This window comes from Typopeltis vanoorti, chromosome 16 (genome assembly GCF_054136105.1).
Source record: "Typopeltis vanoorti isolate ZY-2024b chromosome 16, IOZ_Tvanoo_1.0, whole genome shotgun sequence".
NCBI classification, from domain to species: domain Eukaryota; kingdom Metazoa; phylum Arthropoda; class Arachnida; order Uropygi; family Thelyphonidae; genus Typopeltis; species Typopeltis vanoorti.
In genome coordinates, this window is record NC_143564.1 from 45266067 (window position 1) to 45285807 (window position 19741).

The window sequence follows — 19741 nt, forward strand, 5'->3', positions numbered from 1 at the left end:
AATAATTCATGATCTGTCCTACAGTCTGCACTAGGTAGTGTTTTTGCTTCTTGGATAGCACTCCTCCACCTTCTGTTGGCAACAATATAATCTATTTGATTTCTGTATTCTCCATTAGGTGAGGTGTACAATCTTCTTTTATGTTGTTGGAAACAAGTGTTTGCTATAATCAATAAAGCAATTGTTCTCAACACAAAACTCCAAAATCTCCTTTCTCCTGCTTCATTCCTAAACCACTTGTGCATTCTAATCAACTAATATCAAGAAAAAATATGTGTTTATCAATACTGTATACTACTTGTTGCAAGCTGCTGTAAAATTCTTCTACCTCATCTTCACTTGAATCTGTAGTCAGTGCATACACCTGTATGAGTGTAACATTCACTGGGTATGGCTTTATTCTGATTAGAATTATTCTATCGGACACGGAGATTGTAACTCAAAATGTATTTTCTGTATTCTCTTCTAACTATGAATGCTACTCCATTTCTTCAAAGGTTTTCATGTCCAGAGTAATATATCATGAAATCATCACTATCAAAGTGACTCATTCCTGTCCATCTCAATTCACTGATTCCTAACATCTTAACTCGAGTTCTCATTTCTTTCTTCACTAGTTCCAGTTTTCCTTGATACATGCTTCTTACATTCTATGTTCCTATTTTATGCAAATCAGTAAAGCAGAGGCACCGTCTTCGGAGATTAACTCCATTAGAAGTTTAACTTCCAGAAGGCTTTGATCCAGCCTTTCTTCACAAGATTTTCTTGGCAAAATATATACAGAAGTGGTGGTTTGCCATTGCCTTCTTCTGTGTTTGTTTAGCCTACTAGGTAAGGCTAAACAAACTGTAGGAGATGAAGAAAAGTAAAATAGGAAAGATTGAGGATGAGGGGAATATCAGTAAGAAGGAAAGAAAGAAAAAAAGAGTAGGGACCAGTCTACAGATAATATAACAGATGTATATTACATGAAATAAGGCATGGTCCAGCTCGGGTACTCATTTCTCTATCATATGTAGTGTCTTCATGCAAAAGCATTGTTTCAAGATGCCTTCTCAGTTTATTATAATTGTCTGCCTTATAATTCCACATATTTCGCTTCAAGCTCTTTAATTCATCATAACCTTCCACGTCAGGGCTGCATGATTACTCTCACCAATTTGGGGGCATAATGGCAACCCCCATTTATAGACAGATTCTCAAAAGCTGTTACTAGATCAGTGTTCTTGTACTGCAGCTGCCTTTTATCTTGCTACTTATGATAGTTATCTCTGAATAATTCTATAAATTAATTTAATTTTCCCTTGTCTTGCATGTTTTCTGTTCCCTTCAATCTGTATCCCCATAGTTTTAATCACCCATAATGATAGTTCTCTTTGTATTCATAAGATTTATTTGTTTATGCAGTTCACACTCCTTTCAGATGACCCTTAAGCCCATTGCCTGTATAACTACTGTCACCATTGAAGATTTCTGTTATGGTTGGATTTAATTAATCTGCAATCATTAGCAATAATCCCAAGTTCTTCATATCTTTTCTGTGTACACAGTACCTGTCAATTCTATTCCTGTATAAATACCCTCTGTCATCAGTCAAGTCTCACTAATGCCAATAAGTCTTGATCCTGCTACACCTGCCTCTTTGTCTTTATTTTTGATGCCTGCATTAGTGTATATGCATGACAGCTAATTACTGGTAACTGGAAATTCTGGTAACAGGGACAATTCAAACAGAAAGCTGGAGTTGATTCCTTAACCAAATTTCCACATTTTGCTTTCTTGACAGAACTAGGCTTGCAATTCTTGGGGTCATCCTTAACACATTACTATCCCAACACGTCTAGTTTCCTGAGTATTCACATTTACTCTTTCACTGAACACAGTTCATCAAGCACCTAACCCCAAACACATTCAAATTTAATCTATCCTGCAAGCAGAGATCCTTTTAACCATCAAAATCATCACAATACACAAGAAACAAAATAATCCGAACAAGCTGAATTTTTGTCAAGGTTTTAGTTTGGTTTTTGTTACAATTCACAATACTTTTGGTTTTAGTTCACTATTTTGGTTGAGTGCTCTTGTTTTAAGTCTCTACAATGTTTATTAATAGTGTAAACGAGTTGACATTCGTAGTGTTTTGTTCATTTTGTGTAGCTATAAAATGGATACATCTCTAAAAAAAGTCTTCAAAAATGTGTACTCTTTCTCAGCACACATCCATCAATCAAAGACAAATTGCCACTGAGTATGGTGTTGATTTAGGTACTGTTAATGCAATTTTAAAGCGGCTTAGGGAGACAGGTACCTTTTCTCCTAACAGAAAAGGAAAATGTGGACAAAAAAGAAAAACTACACTTAAGATTGTTTACTAGTTAGGAAAAGCAAAATGAATCCAAGATTGTCTGATGTCTACTTAAATAGAGACTTGGCAGTTAGTAAGATTAATGTTTCTGACATGACAGTCTGTCAAAGATTATTGGAAGCAGAGAAGACTGCCCACAGACCAAAAAAGAAACAACTGTTGACAAAGGCTATGCAGAAAAAAAAGAAGCTAAAGTGTACAAAGTTTGGACTGTTGAGAAGTGGAAGAAGGTAATTCTCAGATGAGAGTCATTTCTTTGTCCAAGGAGAATGCTTATCCTCTGTTTGCAAATCAGAGGCTGAGAAGACTTCTCCTGTACACCTGCAACAAGCTCCTAAACATCCAGCTAAAAAGATGTTCTGGGGTCGTTTTGCGCATGAAGGTCCAGGATCACTTGTGCCTGTTTATGGTATGATGAAAAGTGACCAATACATAAAAATATTGGAGTAAAAAGTACTCCCACAGATCCAGAAAAACAAACTCATCTTCTGACAGGATCTTGCTCCATGCCACACTTCATGAAAAGTAAAAGAGTTCCTCAAAAATTACAACATCCAATTGCTTCAGTGGCCAGGTAACTCTCCTGACATTAACCCAATAGAAAATTTGTGGGCCATAGTGAAAAAGATACTTGGAAAATTAATATTGTGATACAACTTAATATAATCCATTATAAAAGTATGGTTTCAAGATGCATTGTGTTCAACGTTGGTAGAGTCCATGCCTAATCGTATTAATAAACTTATTAGGAACAGGGATACACATATAAATTATTAGGTAAAGTTGCAGCGTAATTTTCGTACTTATTTTCTTGTGAAATTAAATTTTTTCTTTAAAATGTGAGTGTTCAGATTAATTTGTTCACTACTGTATCAACATCTGTCTATCCTATTCCCTCACCCATACAGCTGGTGGGGGTAGCTATATGCTACCATACTAGGGAGATGATTATAAGCAAGGCGGTTTCCCGTTGCCTTCCTTGCTGTAATATATTTATGACTGTAGCTGTGTATGTTCATGAAACCAGTTTGCCTACTTGCTGGATAAAAAATCCCAGATAAGCTGGTGGAAAAAACCCTGCTGTCTATTCCCAAGACTGGCTAACTTGGCTATGGCTGAGGAAAATCCTTAAGCTCCTCACGTCTCCGATGGGAATCAAACCTAGGACACTCCTTCCCCAGTCATATGGCCGCGAAGCGCACAGCCACTAGGCTAATCATGCGGACCTGTATCAACATATTGTATACCATTTCTCTTACACACACTCTACTCACTGAATCATTTCACAATCACCGTTTTTGTCTGAGCTCGATCCTATTGTACCTTGGCAACACACTCACAATCTTGATTTTGTGTCAAGATATATATGTTATATACTTATCTCATTTCCTTCATTTTGACCAAGACAATATCACCCATTCTTTCCTCTTGCTTACATATAACTTCAGTCACATCAGAAATCCTCACTTTTGTAAGATATTTTTCTATCGCTCGTTCACCTAGCACAACCCTAATAATGGTATCACTGCATATCACTATATTCTTTTTTTCACTTTTCCACTTTCTTGTGCTTTTCTTTACTTCTTGACATATTCTGTTTCCCTTCTTTTCTGCTATCTTAGTCTAAGTCCATGTAATATTTCAAAGCATTCATTGAAGCTTGAAAATTTCGGCATGCTGAACTTATCTTTTTTTTTTTTTTTTTTATATTTATTTATTTTTTTTTTTTATTCGCTTCTCGACCTTTCCCCACATACTTTTTACCTCTTTCAACCATAACACTTTTATTCATACTCGCCTATGTCAAACAGACTGCCACATTATCCATTTATACCCTCATTTAATATTTCACTCAAATTCAAAACCTCATGATCCTTAACCTGCCTGATCAACATACATATTTCTGACAGATTCCAGCACTATATCTGTATTCCCTTCAACTCCTCATATTCTGCAATACCTACATTTCGTATACATACAACATCAAATGAAGTTTTTCATTTCAAATTCAAACTACACGTGAACAGTTTATCAATATATATAAAAACATATATATAAGCACCTCTGTAGTGCAATTGGAAAAACAATGAGACATTGTGCCCTTCATTTTGAAAAGACCTGAGTTTGATTCTCGTTGTGATGAGAGGAGTCTTTATATGGGCTTTTACAAGTGAAGGTTAGTTAGCTGATCTCATACAGAGATAACAGTGTTTTTTCTCCTGGAAACTCAAGTTGTTCATCTCACATACAGGTAAACCAGCCATGAGAACACACACAATTTACTGACAAAAAAACACTGTTGTTGATTGTGGGCAGTAGGTGACATTGTGTTGGAGTAGTAGGGAAGATGGTGCATGGTGCATAATGGAGCAGTGGGCCATCTCACAATGAGTTTTTGGACTCCCTGCAGATGTCATATAATAATAATATGTAACTATAAAATAAGCTCAATTACACATACAACACACTTAAAGAGACATTTAGACTAATTATAAAAAACTTTTCATCAGCAACTATAATTCATATTATAATACGAACAGTGCTACCATAGCACCCTAGTTTGTAATAATATTAACTAATTTGTGAACAGCTCAGTAATAGTGCACATCAGTGATTCTGATTACCAGAGATCTGAAAAACAATTATATGGTTAGTCAGGAAAGGTTTTGGATGCAATTAGTTTATTATTTGGGTCTTTTAATCTTGTATGTAATTTTGTGGTTTGGTCTTATATAATATACGTCATTTTTCCTTGCCACGTGTTATTAAAACATAAAAGAAATGCATGCACAAAAATATGCTGAACGTTATTCTATTCCAGTAATAGAGATTAGAAAAAGGAAGCAGTAGTTATAACATTCTTCTCTAAACACAAAGATGAACTTAAACACAGACAATATCAAATAGAGTGCTGTGGGCAGATTTCAAGATGGAAAATCAGAAAATAATGGTCTCGCATAAGATTTTACGATAGAAAAAGTAGAGGAATTTTGTTGGAGTTATATGGGTAGCTGACATAAGGAACAAGTAAAAACTGGTTCTTGTTAGAGATAAATAGCAGAATAGGAAATCGATGCAAAACATATTGAAACATTTTAGGAAAATTTGGAGAAGAGTGTGAAGCTGATAGTCAACTTTCACTGCAGCAAATCTATTGGAACTACAGGGATAATTTGTTATAGTAGAGTGTTTGATATAGTAAATTTCTTTTAGAATAGCTGGCATTCAACCAATGGGGCTTTGGTTGAGACTTTATGATAGTTTATTTTAGTGGATTTTGCTACAGAGAGAGAGAGAGAGAAATATTAACTTAATCAGTTGGATCAGAACAGGAGCTAATCACCACTAGCATCATGTTCCAGCATGAAGATGCACATAAATTCACATGGGGAGAACACCCAAGAAATAAGGAAACAGTTCACTGATTCTTTCACTGTGTAGCAAGTAAAAGACAGAATGACAGTAAAAGGATAAAACAGTTGAGTTTCTGAGCTAGTCTATCACCAAGTGAAGATATTGCTATCACAGAAAACAACATGAGGATAGAGGCTGGTGAATTGGAAGTGCTTATGATAGTTCAGATCAATGAAAATATGTCCATAAGATTAGACGGAATGTATTACAAGAATGTGCCAAGGAATGGGTATTTCCTGTGACTAGGTTCATCTTAAGCATCAGCTATGATAAAGTCCCAAGGGGTGAAAGGAGGGCAAAATAGTTACATTGCATAAAGAAAGCTTCACGACTGTAGTGTAAATTAGAGACCAATTAGTAGTGGTGGTAGTAAAAGTATTGGAAAAGTTGGTCAAAGACCGAACTCAGGAATGGGTAGATTAGAATATGATACAATAGTCATACAATAAATCATTACTTAGTAATAATATACAATCTTTTTATAAAAGAGTGACAGGTGAGTTGGTTGAAGGACGGGATACATGGAAATCTCTTATGCAAACTGGAACAAATGGTAGTGAACATGAAACTGGTAATATGAAAATGCAGAATCCAGAAGAAAGCAGATGTGACTAGCAATATGCTGCAGGGTGCTGTGTGATTTGAAGGGAAATATTCAGTGTGTGTTGTTGATGATGGAAATTATTATTATTATTATTAAGAGAGACCTCCAGGGAGTCAGGAACTCATCAAGGGAGACCACATACCACACGCACCAGCTATCATACTTATTCTTGAATTCATTCACACTGCTTGCACTCACAACAACATCCAGTGGCAATCCATTCCAATCATGCACCACCTATGAGAGAAAAACCTAGCCCTTAGTTCTTCTTAGCAGCATTCATTCTCCACTTCCAAGAATGCCCTTTCACCACCCTCCATAAATTGAAATGCTGTATGACCCTTTCAGAAGTTTGTAAATCTCAATCATATCACTCCCCCCTTCTCCTGTTTGTTAGCATCTGCAGTATACAAATTCTCAATTTGTCTTCATAATCAGTATTCCACAATCCTGATATCATTTTTAATACTCTCCTATGCACCCTCTCCAATATATCAGAATCAGAACGGAAACCAGAGCTATGCATAATAGCCCAGATTGTATTTGCCTCATTGCTACATGACCCCTGAACTTCAACTTCCTATCTACTAACACTCCAAGATCTCTAGCCTCATCAGTTTCTTCTAGCATAATCCCACTGTAAAGGTTTCTCTTATGTGTATGCTTATTTCGTACTTGGCTGTTCCATTGTAATATTTCTCTATATGCTTTATTTTCTATTATTAATTAATCTTCTCTACTTTATTCTTACTTTTATTAGTTTATCTCTACTGCCTTTTAACTCTTTATCCTTTACTACTACTTCCTATTCTTTATTAACTTTACTCTACTTTTAGTATTTTTCCTATACCGAGAGAGCTCTGGAAATTTATTTAGATTAATCAACGCCACCAGTGCTTTCCTTGTGGTATAAGATATAATAATACTCCCAGTAGAGTTCACTCTGAAATTATCCTAAAGCCCTTCTTGACATTAAATTCCTTCGCTCACAGGTTTGTGTTTATTTTGAAACAGTGCATTGCGTAAAGATCAGGCAGCACACTTTGTAAACAAAACAAACATATTTATTTACACTAAACTGTAATTATACAAAATCATACAATAGAGAAAGATTCTCTCTTAACTCCACATTAAGCTTAAAACTTCAGCAATTAAACATTTAGAAAATGCACGAAGTCATGCAACATGTTATCAACATTCAAAAAACTATCAGCCCATTACAATTCCAGGAATATCATGCTCTGTTACTTGTAACTAGTAATTCTAATTATAACTGCAAACATGCTATTCTTAAACATCAACACTTAAAGAAACTATCAGCCCTTCTCAGACAGTTTCACATATCATAAGCAAACACAATGAAATTAACTCGCATATCTTCTTTAATGCTATAATGCACCCATTCCTAGTTCCTTCTTAGGTTCCTTTGGCTTCTCATCTGTTTCAGGTTTTCTTCCATGCAGAGATTCCATCAACTCACTTGGATTGACTCGCAGGGGTTGGAGCACATTTTTCCTGATGTCTATGAATCGGCCAAAGGGGGTTCGACGATCGAGGCACTGAGCAGATTGTCCTATTGGCAATGCATGCTGGTCCTGCTTCTCTTCTCCCTCGGTAGTTTCATGGCTCCCGTGGCTATCCCTCGCGACTTCAACTGGACCGACGAACACTGTGAATCGACTCCTTCTGAAGTTCTCTCTTCTCTTCCACTCCTCCTTTTTTTCTCATTCATTCCTAGATGACCTTCATAAAATTTTCCCAGGTCTCTGGACAAAGGGTCGAGGCCCCTGAACATTCCCGCACAAATAGTCTTGACCTTCACATTAAAGCTCACTTTTAGTTCTCATCGAATATACACACTTAATCCGATTTTCAAAAAGGTGGAACTACTTCAGAATTATACCGCCCTTTTACCACTGACTTCGAAGGTGGTACCAGGCTGACTCTGAGCACAGGGCCAGCAGAAGCGGGCATGCAGAGCATACAATGTCTGCTGGCACCGCTGGGGCACGATTCACAAGTTCATTTTTAAGAAACAAAATTTTTATCATAAAAACAAAAAATGCTTAGAATGATCAATATTAAAATAAATAAGGCCGCATATTGCCACCTCTTTGATCACCCGGCTGTTTACAATTTTGCAGTGAGAGCAGGCTAAATGCTGGCCTGCAGAATGTTGTGTCTACTGCAGTCTATCTAAAGTGAAATGGCGAACGGTTTTTATGTGTAGAAAAGAATTTTCATACAAAACATTTGTTGCTAGTTAACTAGTCATATGGTATGCATCTCAGTAGGCTACTGACAGTAGCGCAGTATTATTATTTCGTCTCTGTGTAATAATTTCTTGTGGGTATAAAATAGAAATGGAATCAAAAATTAAAAAAAAGTTATCCGGTGCACAAAATCATGAGCGTCATGCCGAAAGAAGCAGATATTAAGAAACAAACTGGGGCTCTTAATAAATTTGGTAAAATAGTCTCATGCAGATTGTAACCAACTCGATGCATCAGAAATCAGAGTTGAAGAACCGTGCACATCATCCAGTTTGCATGGAAGTACTATTACAACTATTGAACAAGATAACAAGATGCATGATTTAAATGAAAAAACAGTTAGGAGAAGATTTAGTTGTAGTTGACCACGAAACTAACACATTGTTAGTCTTTGTAAATTTAGAAGATCCAGATGAATGGAGAAATATTGATGAAAAATTACGAGTTGCTTAAATTGAAATGGAGTCTGTTCAAAAGAAAAATATAATATATCCCAGAGATACATATGGTCATAAAATTGGTGACACATATTATAATAGAAAAATGGAAAACGGGGAGCTAGTGTCAAGAACATGGCTCATTTATTCCGAAACTTTAAATTCTGTTTTTTGCTTTTGTTGCAAACGTTTCGCACCTACTGAATCAAGTAGTCTTGTAGATGGTTATAACGATTGGAGAAATGTAAGTACAACTTTGCATAGACATGAGACTAGTTTAACTCACATGAAAAATTTCTTAAAATGGAAGGAACTTGATAAAAATATAAAAACAAAACTACTATTGATTGCCAGACTCAAAGCATATATGAAATGGAAAAGAAACTTTGGATGTGTGTTTTAGAATGCTTGATTGAAATTATAAAATTCCTTGGTAGCCAAAATTTAGCTTTTTGCGGATCATCTGATAAATTATATGAAAGGAATAACAGCAATTTTTTAAAATTAGTCAAACTGTTTGTGAAGTTTGATCCCGTTATGGAAAATCATGTTGAAAGGGCCCTACAATGAAACAATAGAGTACACTATTTGAGTGAAAACAGTCAAAATGAAATATTGAAAACTTTAAGTAATGCAATCAGGGATACAATTTTATTATCAATTTGAAAATCTAAATATTATTCCATAATTTTAGACTGCACACCTGATGCAAGTAAAACAAAACAAATGACCATTATTATTCGCTTTGTTTCCTGTGACAATGGAATTGTCAAGATCAAGGAAAACGTTGTAGGTTTTGCAAATATATCAGATTCCACAGGATGTGGTTTATGTGCAACAATAATGGAACATTTCTATTGAGGACATGTGAGGTAAAGGGTATGACAATGGGGCAAATATGAAAGGGAAAAAATATGGGCTCCAAAATTTGCTTTTGAACAAAAATCATCGAGCTTTTTATGTGCCATGTGCTGCTCATACTCTAAATTTAATCATTTAAATTGTTCTCACCTGCAGTGCTCTTTTTAGCACTACGTTTCTTGTGTGTTTTTGGCACCAGTTTAAACTTATACTTATTGTTGAAATATCTTAATAAAAATGTTATAAAATACTAAATACACTAAAAATACTAAAATCTACACTAATATACTATAAAATACTAATTTTCTAAGGGAAAAACACAATAAAACAGACAAAAATCACCAATTTTACATGAGCACTAAATTCAGTCCAACCACAATGTATCCTCGAATCAGTTCCTATTATGTGACATAATAGTTAATAAAGGTGATATAGAGAGCTTGTAGGATGATTTAAACATGCTGACAGTATGAGTGTCAGCTTAATGTGGAAAGTTGTGCATTCTGTGATAAAAAGATTAAACTCTGTACTACATTGATAGGACTATACTCAAGGAAATTGAAGCTAAAGATTTGGGATGTTGGTAGATAAAGAGTTAAGCTCAGGGGACATATTGCTATGGTAGCTAGGACAGCTCATAGGATTACTTGATTATTGAAGAACACACTAATAAGCAGAGATGAATAAGTTATCATTACTCTTTATAAGGTTGTCTTTATATTCTTGTCTGCAGTCTGCATGACACAGTTTGACAACTTGCAGATCTCTATTTTTCCCTAGTGCCTTATACATGTAGACATCTTTGCACGCATTTGATCAGTCCAAACTGAACAAACACAAAGTCGAAATCGTTCTCTCCTTGTCAATATTTCCATGACAAAGCCCATTCCTATCATTAACACAGTTATATAATATTGTCGCTCTTACACTCATTCTCACCATTCCTCCCTTTATAATTTAGTTTCCTTGACTCTCTGTGTTAGGTCTGATACCATTTATTATTTTTTTCCTGATTTCTAGGCTCATAGGATTACTTGATTATTGACAGGGTTCATGGGGATGAGGAGGTTATGGAGAGGATCTAGAGGCAAGTGACCAAAATGGTTAGTGGATGAGGGCAGATTAACAGTTTGTGGGTTGCAAAAGTTGATAGGAGAAAGAGAGGATATATGATAGAAACATTAAGTTAACAAAAGAATTTTATAGGACTGATGCAGAGGAAATATTTCAGTACTTGGTTAGAAGGTGTAGAACACGAGGCCAACTCCAAAACTTGAGTAAAAGTATAGTTAGCATGGGTGTGGAGACTAGATTTTTTGCTTGGGGAGTGGTGAATGAGTGGAATGGGTTGGTAGAGTTTGTTGTGAGAGGTACAATAGATATTGTGTGGATAGTCTGGGTTTTCTGCCATGAGTCTTCAGATTCCATGGAGATATTCATGCAATAATAATAACAATATCAACAGTTATTTAGAATACAAAAGCATAGAAATTCAGGAAGTTAAAGCAGCAGTCCTAGAATAGAAAAAATCATACCAAAAAAGTTCCCGACAAGTAAGTTAGTGAAACCCCTGAGAGAATACAGAGAAAAAACATGGGGAAAATGAAGGAGACAGATTTTTCAAGGCTACTAAAGAAGCTAGAAATGGAGAAAAGAGTACAGCAAAATTATAGGTGATGAAGTTGACCAAAAAACTGAAGATTAGGGTTTTTTTGAATGTTTACAGTAATTTAAAAAAATTTTTAAATCAGATAAGAGCTGTTGACAAAACAAAGTTATTAAAAATTCTGAAGAGAAATGCATTCATGAGTATATATATTAATAATTTAGATAGAAAAGTAACAGTCAACTGATGAACTACTGTCTAATTGCTCTTACTTCTGTTCTCTCTCTCTAAAATTAAAATTATGAAGAGGGTCATCAACAACCAACTCTTGAACCACCTACTAATCAGTGATCAGCAGTACAGATTCTGTCACTCATCATCTGCAGCCAATCTTCCAGCTCTCTGAACTCAAGCAAGGAAAAGAAAATTCAGAAAAACTTACATGGTTTCCCTTGACATTTCAAAAGCATTTGATGGGGTTTGGTGCAGGGGCCTACTAACAAACTGCCTTCCACACTCTGCGACTTTCTCACTGGTTGCTCACTACGTGTCATAGTGGATAGGTTCTTCTCAGATTCAGATTTCCCCACCAAGCAGGAATACCCCAGGGTTCCATCCTTTCACCCACTGTCTTCCTCTTGTATATATGTGACCTGCTCTCATAGTCTTCCAATTCTTTCCATAACGTTGCTGATGACATTACACTCTGTTCCTCCTTTTCATTTGGCATTCTTTGTACTCCAGTATCCGAATCCTCAAGATCCACCATAACCAATCTCCTGAATTCTGATCTCCTAGCTTTATCTCAGTGGGGCAAGGACAACCTTGTAGACCTGATGCCACCAGAACTCAATCTTGTTTGATTTCTTACAAGAAAGAACTTGCACCCCCCCCTTACCTTCAATAATACATAAGCATCCAAACACAATCAGATTTCCCTTCTTGGACTGACTTTTTCTAGCACAAACACATTTCAACTATAGTTTCTGCAGCTGCTAACTCTATTCTAATCCCAAATTTGCTCAACCATGGAATATTGCTCCCATATTTGAGGTGGTGCACACCAAAATTCTCTCTGATATTGCTGAATTCTATCCATAAGAGGACAATCCAGTTAATTAATGATTCCTCTCTTATATATCCACCTCTCTTTCTCTTCCTCCCTCATAGATGTTCAGTTTCTATCTTGTGCCTCTTCTACAGATACTTTCATGGAGTGCTGTGCTGAATTGGCCACTATTATTTTTCTGCTTTCCTCCAAAATCATTAGAACATAAGCCACTGCTAACCAACACCCTTTTACAGTTCATACAGCTTCTCAGATTAAGACAGAATACAAATATAAAGAGGCATTTTACAAAGAGATTTATGAATTACAAATTATTTTTTTTTAATTCACAGATGTTGAATAGGATATCATGTGGTTCATTGTTTTATGAAATAAAACCATGCATATGAATATCTGCATGGTTTTGTTTCATATTTGAAACAAAAAAAAATTTCATGTTTGAATACCTGCATTCAACATTGTTGAATGAATTAAAAAATAACAGAAATCTCTTTTTAAAATACCTCTTTATATTTGTGTTTTGTCTCAATCTGAAGCTGTACAAAACTAATTTTATTCGAGTATTTTACTTTATTACATATTTTCCAGTAATTGATTAAAAATATATTCTTCTTTTATTATTATTATGTGACTTCAGCACTACACTGCATGATTCAGATGGACTGGTCATGGGGTTGGATTCCAGATGACTGGAATTCAACTTAAAACTATTTAAGTTTTTCAAGATTCTTACTGAGGGCTTTCCAGCAAAAAGGCCACAAGAACCATGGTACATCTTTTCTGGTAAAGTTAGGTTAGAAGTAATTCGCCTTGGTTCATCTATACAGGGGTTGGAAGAAATAAATGATTCTAAGATACCAGAATGCATAAATGCCATTTGCATAAGGGGCAATTTTGCTTTTTGAAAGTCAGATTGGGATTTTAGATGATTGTAGAATGAAAATGAACCTGGAGTTTGTGTCTTCCCACTTGCAATATGCTGGCATTTTTTCCTTACAACTGCACAGGAACACTTTTTTTTGTAAAACCAAGGCTTGGATATTTGGCAGGAATATTGAACAGAGTTGGGAGTGAAGGATCTGATTCTAGTAAGGATGATTTCTGTGACTTGACCAGATAAAGTGTTTGGATTAGGAGAATGGAATCATAGTATCACCTCAGAAAGATGAAGTAGACATCCTGGAGGCCATGATATTTGTCACTGTTTTAAGACCAGGGACATGTGTCTTAGAAAAGGAGAAATATAGGAGAGGAAAGGTTGTGAACCTGTAGTACAGTGTCTTGGTTAAATATCTCAGCATCTTTCAAAGGATGATCAGTGGAATTGGAAAAACCAATTACAGTTATGGACCTGAAAGTTACAAAAAAAAATTACTTCATTGTTTAGGTAATTAGAATGAAGAAAATCAAGCTAGAGGGATAAGAGGTCAGAATAGTATTCAGAATTTAAGGAGTAATAGAGATAGAAGGTTGAGAAACCTTTTATAAGGGATTTTAAAATGAAGTGGAGTTTAGACAGTTCACATGAAGGTGAGAGTATTTTTCATTGTGCAAAACAGACAGATCAGCCAGACAACAAGCCCACTTAATAGGCATAATATACTAGATTCATAGCCTTGGTCGCTTTGACTGTAATTCCATTCAAATTTAACCTATAGTAAAGATCAGAATTCCAAATAGTGATGATCAAATAATGTTGCTTCTTGTTTTGGAGTTTTTTTTTTTTTTTTTTAACTCTCTTTAGTATTAATGATTAATATTTCAGTTTTTCTCTTTTTAATTGCAGATGTGGAACTTAGAAGAGATGCATAAATCACCCCAAGAATTTAAAGGTCACAATAGCTGGGTAAATGATATTGTTTTTTCAGCTACTAGTTATCACAAATTTGTATCAGTATCTGACTCTATTAAATGGTGGAATATGAATGGAACAGCATTACAAACGTTTAAACTCAATGGAAATTTCATGAACAGAATTTTTCCTTCTCCTGATTTCTCTGTTTTTGTAACTGTGGACAATGGAATACTTTACGTTCTACGAGAAATCTCTCCTATTGTATCATAATCACAATGTACATGTGCAGAGATTCTGGGACTAGAATCTGTTCAAATTCGATTTATACATGTGTGTGTGTGTATATGTATATATATATATACATATACACAGTTGGGTCTCTTTTTATGCAGTAGATACGTTCCACAGAAAACTGCATATAAAAAATCGCACAAAAAAGACCTAAACTTATGTTGAAAAATCAGGGATGCGTTCCATAATTTTCTAAAACCACATAAAACCGAAGCAATGAATTAAAATAAATCTAAAATCGCATAAAAAAAAGTTTATGAAAATTCAGGAAAATAAGAATGCCTAAGTTTGTTTTAAAGCTTTATTCGTTTAATTCTATTGAAAAGTAAAAATTTTTTTTTTTAACATTTTGTCATCAGAATTATCGTCACTATTAGACAGTATTTATTCGGCAACGTTTGTGAACTGGTACAAAATCATTTCATCACCAGAAGAGATAGTCAGCGCATCAGATCTGTATGGTAAAGGCAATGGTTCTTCACAAACAGAATTAGCTTTACCCTCGTTCTGTGCTGATTTTTTTCTTGTGACAGTGATTAAACTTTGCGATGATGATTTCACTAATTTTTTATACAGCTCGCGATATCCAGACATACAGTTCTTCAGCTCACGTTGGAAATTTAAAGGCTCATTCAGAATTTGTGTCATTAACAAGAAAATGATTTTCCAGTTTATTGCACAGTTCAAGACCTCTTCGAATTATATTTGCAGTGAGGGGGACAGGTTTTTCTTCCGCTTCACTGTCGTTTTCTGGATCTTCGACGCTATCTAAAGTTAATCGATATCCAATAATATCATTGTTACTTAAGACATTATCCACAAGCAATTCGTCTATATATCATTCTGGCTAAATGTATCAGAAGCCTTCTCCACCAATTTCATATGCCAATGTAATGATTTCATCTGATAATGTTTGCATGGTTGCACTGTTTGCAATACATCCAGGCCAAGCTGCTTTCCAGCAAGCATTTAAAATTTGTGGTCTTATTTCAGCGATAGCAGATGCAACATGATTTAAGTAGTTCAAAATAGAAATTTTTTTCTATTTTGAAAAGTCAGTTACTGTTAATGATTCATTTGCTAGTTTATCCAATATAAATTTAAAAGTGTGCTTAACGTAATATTTTTAAAAGTAGCAATTATGCCTTGATCTAATGGCTGAATAATGCTTATTGTATTGGGTGGAAAAAACACAACCTGCACATTTGGATGTTCTAAATGCAGATGAGCTTCATGTATGTTTCCACTTCTGGGTACAAAGCAATTATTGAACCATTCAGTAAATATAGCAGTTGTTACCCAGGATTTGTATTAGCCATCCAATATACAGGCAGCTGTTTTAGATCTTTGCCTTTTAGAGCACATGGTCTTAGAAATCGATTTACTAGGAGGGGTTTCAACCTTCGATCTCCTGATGCATTGCTACAAAGTAACAACGTTACTCGATCTTTGCTTTAAACCCACTTGCTTTTTCCTCAGACTTTGCGATGTAAGTTTGACTAGGCATTTTCTTCCAAAACAATCCTGTTTCATCAGCGTTAAACACTTGATCTGGACAATATCCACCATCTTCAATAATTTTGGCTGCGTCTTCATTTGCTGCTGCAACCTCACCTGTAATCTTCACGTTATGAAGTGCATTCCTTTTTAAAAACCCAGTTTACCATCCTTTGCTAGCCCAAAATTCTTTATCAGCCTGGGAAGTGGAAGTAGATGGCTCCAATTGCTTCATCTGTTCATAAAAACCGAAGAGCTTTTTGTTTAAATAACCACTTATGTTCTTCTTTGAGTTAATTCTTCAACCCAAATTATGAGCATTCATTCCTTGTTTTCTAATAAAGCATCTCTTGAGTACGATGATAAATTCGCAATAAGAAAATCTGCCAGAAATGACAGATTTTCTTATTGCGACTTCATTCTTTTTAATTGCTCTTATAGTAGATTCGCCTAAATTAAAATGTTTGCCAATCATCGTGATCCCTCTCCTTTTGCTAGGCGATCTAAAATTGCAATTTTCATTTCCAGAGAAAAGCAATTTCTTTGGTGCTTTTTTTTTTCTCCATTGGGCCAAATTTAATTCATTATTAAGTAATAATTAATGATCAATTATTAATGAATACATTACAAAATAACCAAGGTGTTCCGTGAAAATTTCAGGATTTGTGAAGTGTTTCCGTTGTAGGAAAAGTTTGGGAAATGCTGGATTACCCTATTATCGGAATGGATTCTCCTTCTGTTGACATGCGCAGAAGTGTCGAAAGGTCTCGTATCTGTGGGTGTGCACCGCATAACTTCAAAACCGCATAAAAAGAGACCCAAAGTGTGTGTGTGTGTATGTATATATATATATATATTTTTTTTTTTTTAGTCGTATTTAGATATTTTTATGTAACCAGATCATTGCCATATGTTTATATATATTTCATACCTGAAGGAAAGTATTTTTGTAAATAGCAAATTCAGTGTATTTTCTAAATTTATAATAGAAAATTTCTAAACTGAATATTTGAAATGATTCAGATACCATATCAAGTGCAATAATAGCAAGTGCTATTAGGTGATTTTTTTTTGTACTTTATTAAATCAGACTCTTTGTATTGTAATTAACCTATCTTATTGTAATATTGCAGAGATTTTTTTTTTTTTTTTTTTAGATTTTAGAAATGGAAATGTAAGTGATTAAAAAGGTGATATAAAAATGCTGCTAAAGTAGTAGCATGTCCTATACCGTAGTGATAAGTTAGCATGCTAAAAGATGTTAGGCCGTATTTGGCCTAATTTTTTAATTATAAAATCAATGATAAGGAACTGACAGTTCAGCTTTTCTCTCATGTATATAGAGAAATAATTAGATAAATTCAACATCAATGAATCTGTTCCATAGTTCAGCTTCTCTTTTCTTTATTGAGTCATCTTGAATACTTCATGGATATGTGAATTTTGCTTTTGGGAAATGTGATATACAAGGTGTTCATTTCAAATGCCACCCCGAAGTTCTCAGTCTCATGTTTGCATGTGATTTCAGTTTTCTTTAGGATATCCAAAATCATAGAAAATCATTTATGTATATCAATATAGTCCAATTAGTTCAACAGATTTTTAGGGAATTGTGAGTAGGATGCTTGGTTTCCATACCAGGTAAAGTTATATGTCATCATGAACATAGCATTACTAAGAATTTTCTAGTGAGCAAGGATGTGGTCCATAAAATCACTCAATTTAATCAACCAAATTCCTTTTATTGTTTCATTTCAAAGGATGTCTACTCCTGTAATCATCATAACATAGAAGACTTGAAATTAAACATTTAAAAACAAAGAAACATTAATTTGAAATAAAATCTGATGCAAACATCAACAAGATACTCCTAAGAGTTGACTAGGACATAGCAGACTGAAATGAGCATATGCCTGAGAGAAACCACCAGTATCAGCATTTTTTTTATAATAACGTTACTGTTGTATCTATGTGTACAGATTAATGTATTGCACATACCAAACATTGTACTTGTCAAATACACTGTGTGACCCATTACCACCTTTATTCAAGGATGTGACCCATTACCACCTTCATTCAAGGATATAGTTGTCAAGCTACTATACGGTATGTGGAAGTGAACCTCATAGTAACATATCAGGAGGTTTCTCAACTAGCTAGAAAATAATCCTGCTGCCACTTACTCTGCTTGAACCGAAACACCATACAGGAGATATTGTTATTTCAAGGTGCTTAGTGTATGAGAAATATTTAATATTTCACCATTTCCTTTTTATAACTTTTTCCACTGCAATCATTCATGGTTGTGTAATTTTGTTTTGAAATTTTATGCCTTGAAAGACAAATGTTATTTATATCTTTTAAGACATAAAAATGCTTTTATGGATCATAAAAAAAAAAATAACAAAAAAAAAAAATCCAACTAAAAGAGGGAGACAAAAATCACATTCTGCTAAAATACTGGCCTAGAGGATAACACTTATGTTCTCCAACCAGGTAGCTCATAGGTTCAATCAAACTGCAGGAATAGATGCTGGTGAATTTCCTCAGGTAGCAGACTAAGATGGCGTGAGATCACCATCCTGCTCAATGAAAGCCTGAAGTGGTTAAAAAAGTTCCAAGTCTCTATACTATCATCATCATCAAATTCCTGACATGTACCCTCAAAGGGTGTACAGGATATGATAGTACTACATGAAAAATTTACATCATTATTAACTTCCTATCTACAATTTTCCTCCAAATCAGTCTGTTACTTGTCAAGACTCAAACATTATCAATCCACCTATATCTTGGTCTTCCTCTGGGTCGTTTTTCTGGCAAAGAACACTTGTTTTGCTAATCTTTCCTCTCCCATTCTGTTTAAGTGACCATACCACCTGAGATTAGCTCTGCTAATGCATTCCTTGATGCTGACAGTATCAAGTTCTTTCCTAATATCCTCGTTTTTAATATGATAATGCCATTGATGCCATCTGCTCATGCCTCTAATCTTTCTCAGGACTCTCATATCTGCAGTCTCTAGACTTCGGTCAAGTGTTTTACTTCTAACCCATCTCTCAGATCCATAAGTTAAAAATGGTTTGAACACTGTCTTGTATACAGCTAATTTAGTGTTCTGACTAATTTCTCTCTTATTCCATATGAATTTATTCAATTGACTTCCTACCATACCAGCTTTGTTGATTCTGTTGTCTATTTCCATATTTAATTTACCATCTTCACTAAAAATCGTGCCTAAGTAGCTGAACTATTTTACTTGTTCCACAGGTTCTCCGTTCAAAACACAGTTGACATTTTCAACGATTCTACCTATTTTCATTGTCATTTTATTGCTGACCTTCATACTATCTATACAATAGTTATTCAATTTAGTCAGAGAATCTTGCAAACTTGTATCGGATTTATTTAGAAGTATAACATCATCTGCATAAAGCAAAGAGCTGACATTAACATCTCCAATTCTGATATTATGTTTATTACAACTTTACTTCATAATGTGATCCATGTAGATAATATACATCCTTGT

The 19741-nt window shown here is 34.8% G+C and overlaps 1 protein-coding gene across 1 annotated transcript in view; it reads left to right on the top strand.

Annotated features, from left to right (window-relative positions):
* LOC150097985 (apoptotic protease-activating factor 1-like) overlaps window positions 1-15574 on the top strand; it is a 313888-nt gene extending 298314 nt beyond the window's left edge. The window contains exon 15 of the mRNA XM_090406652.1: window positions 14416-15574. Coding sequence (XP_090262778.1) covers window positions 14416-14694 — 279 coding nt within the window. The 3' untranslated portion in view covers window positions 14695-15574. The remainder of the gene's footprint in view (window positions 1-14415) is intronic.
* The last annotated feature ends 4167 nt before the right edge of the window (window positions 15575-19741 follow it).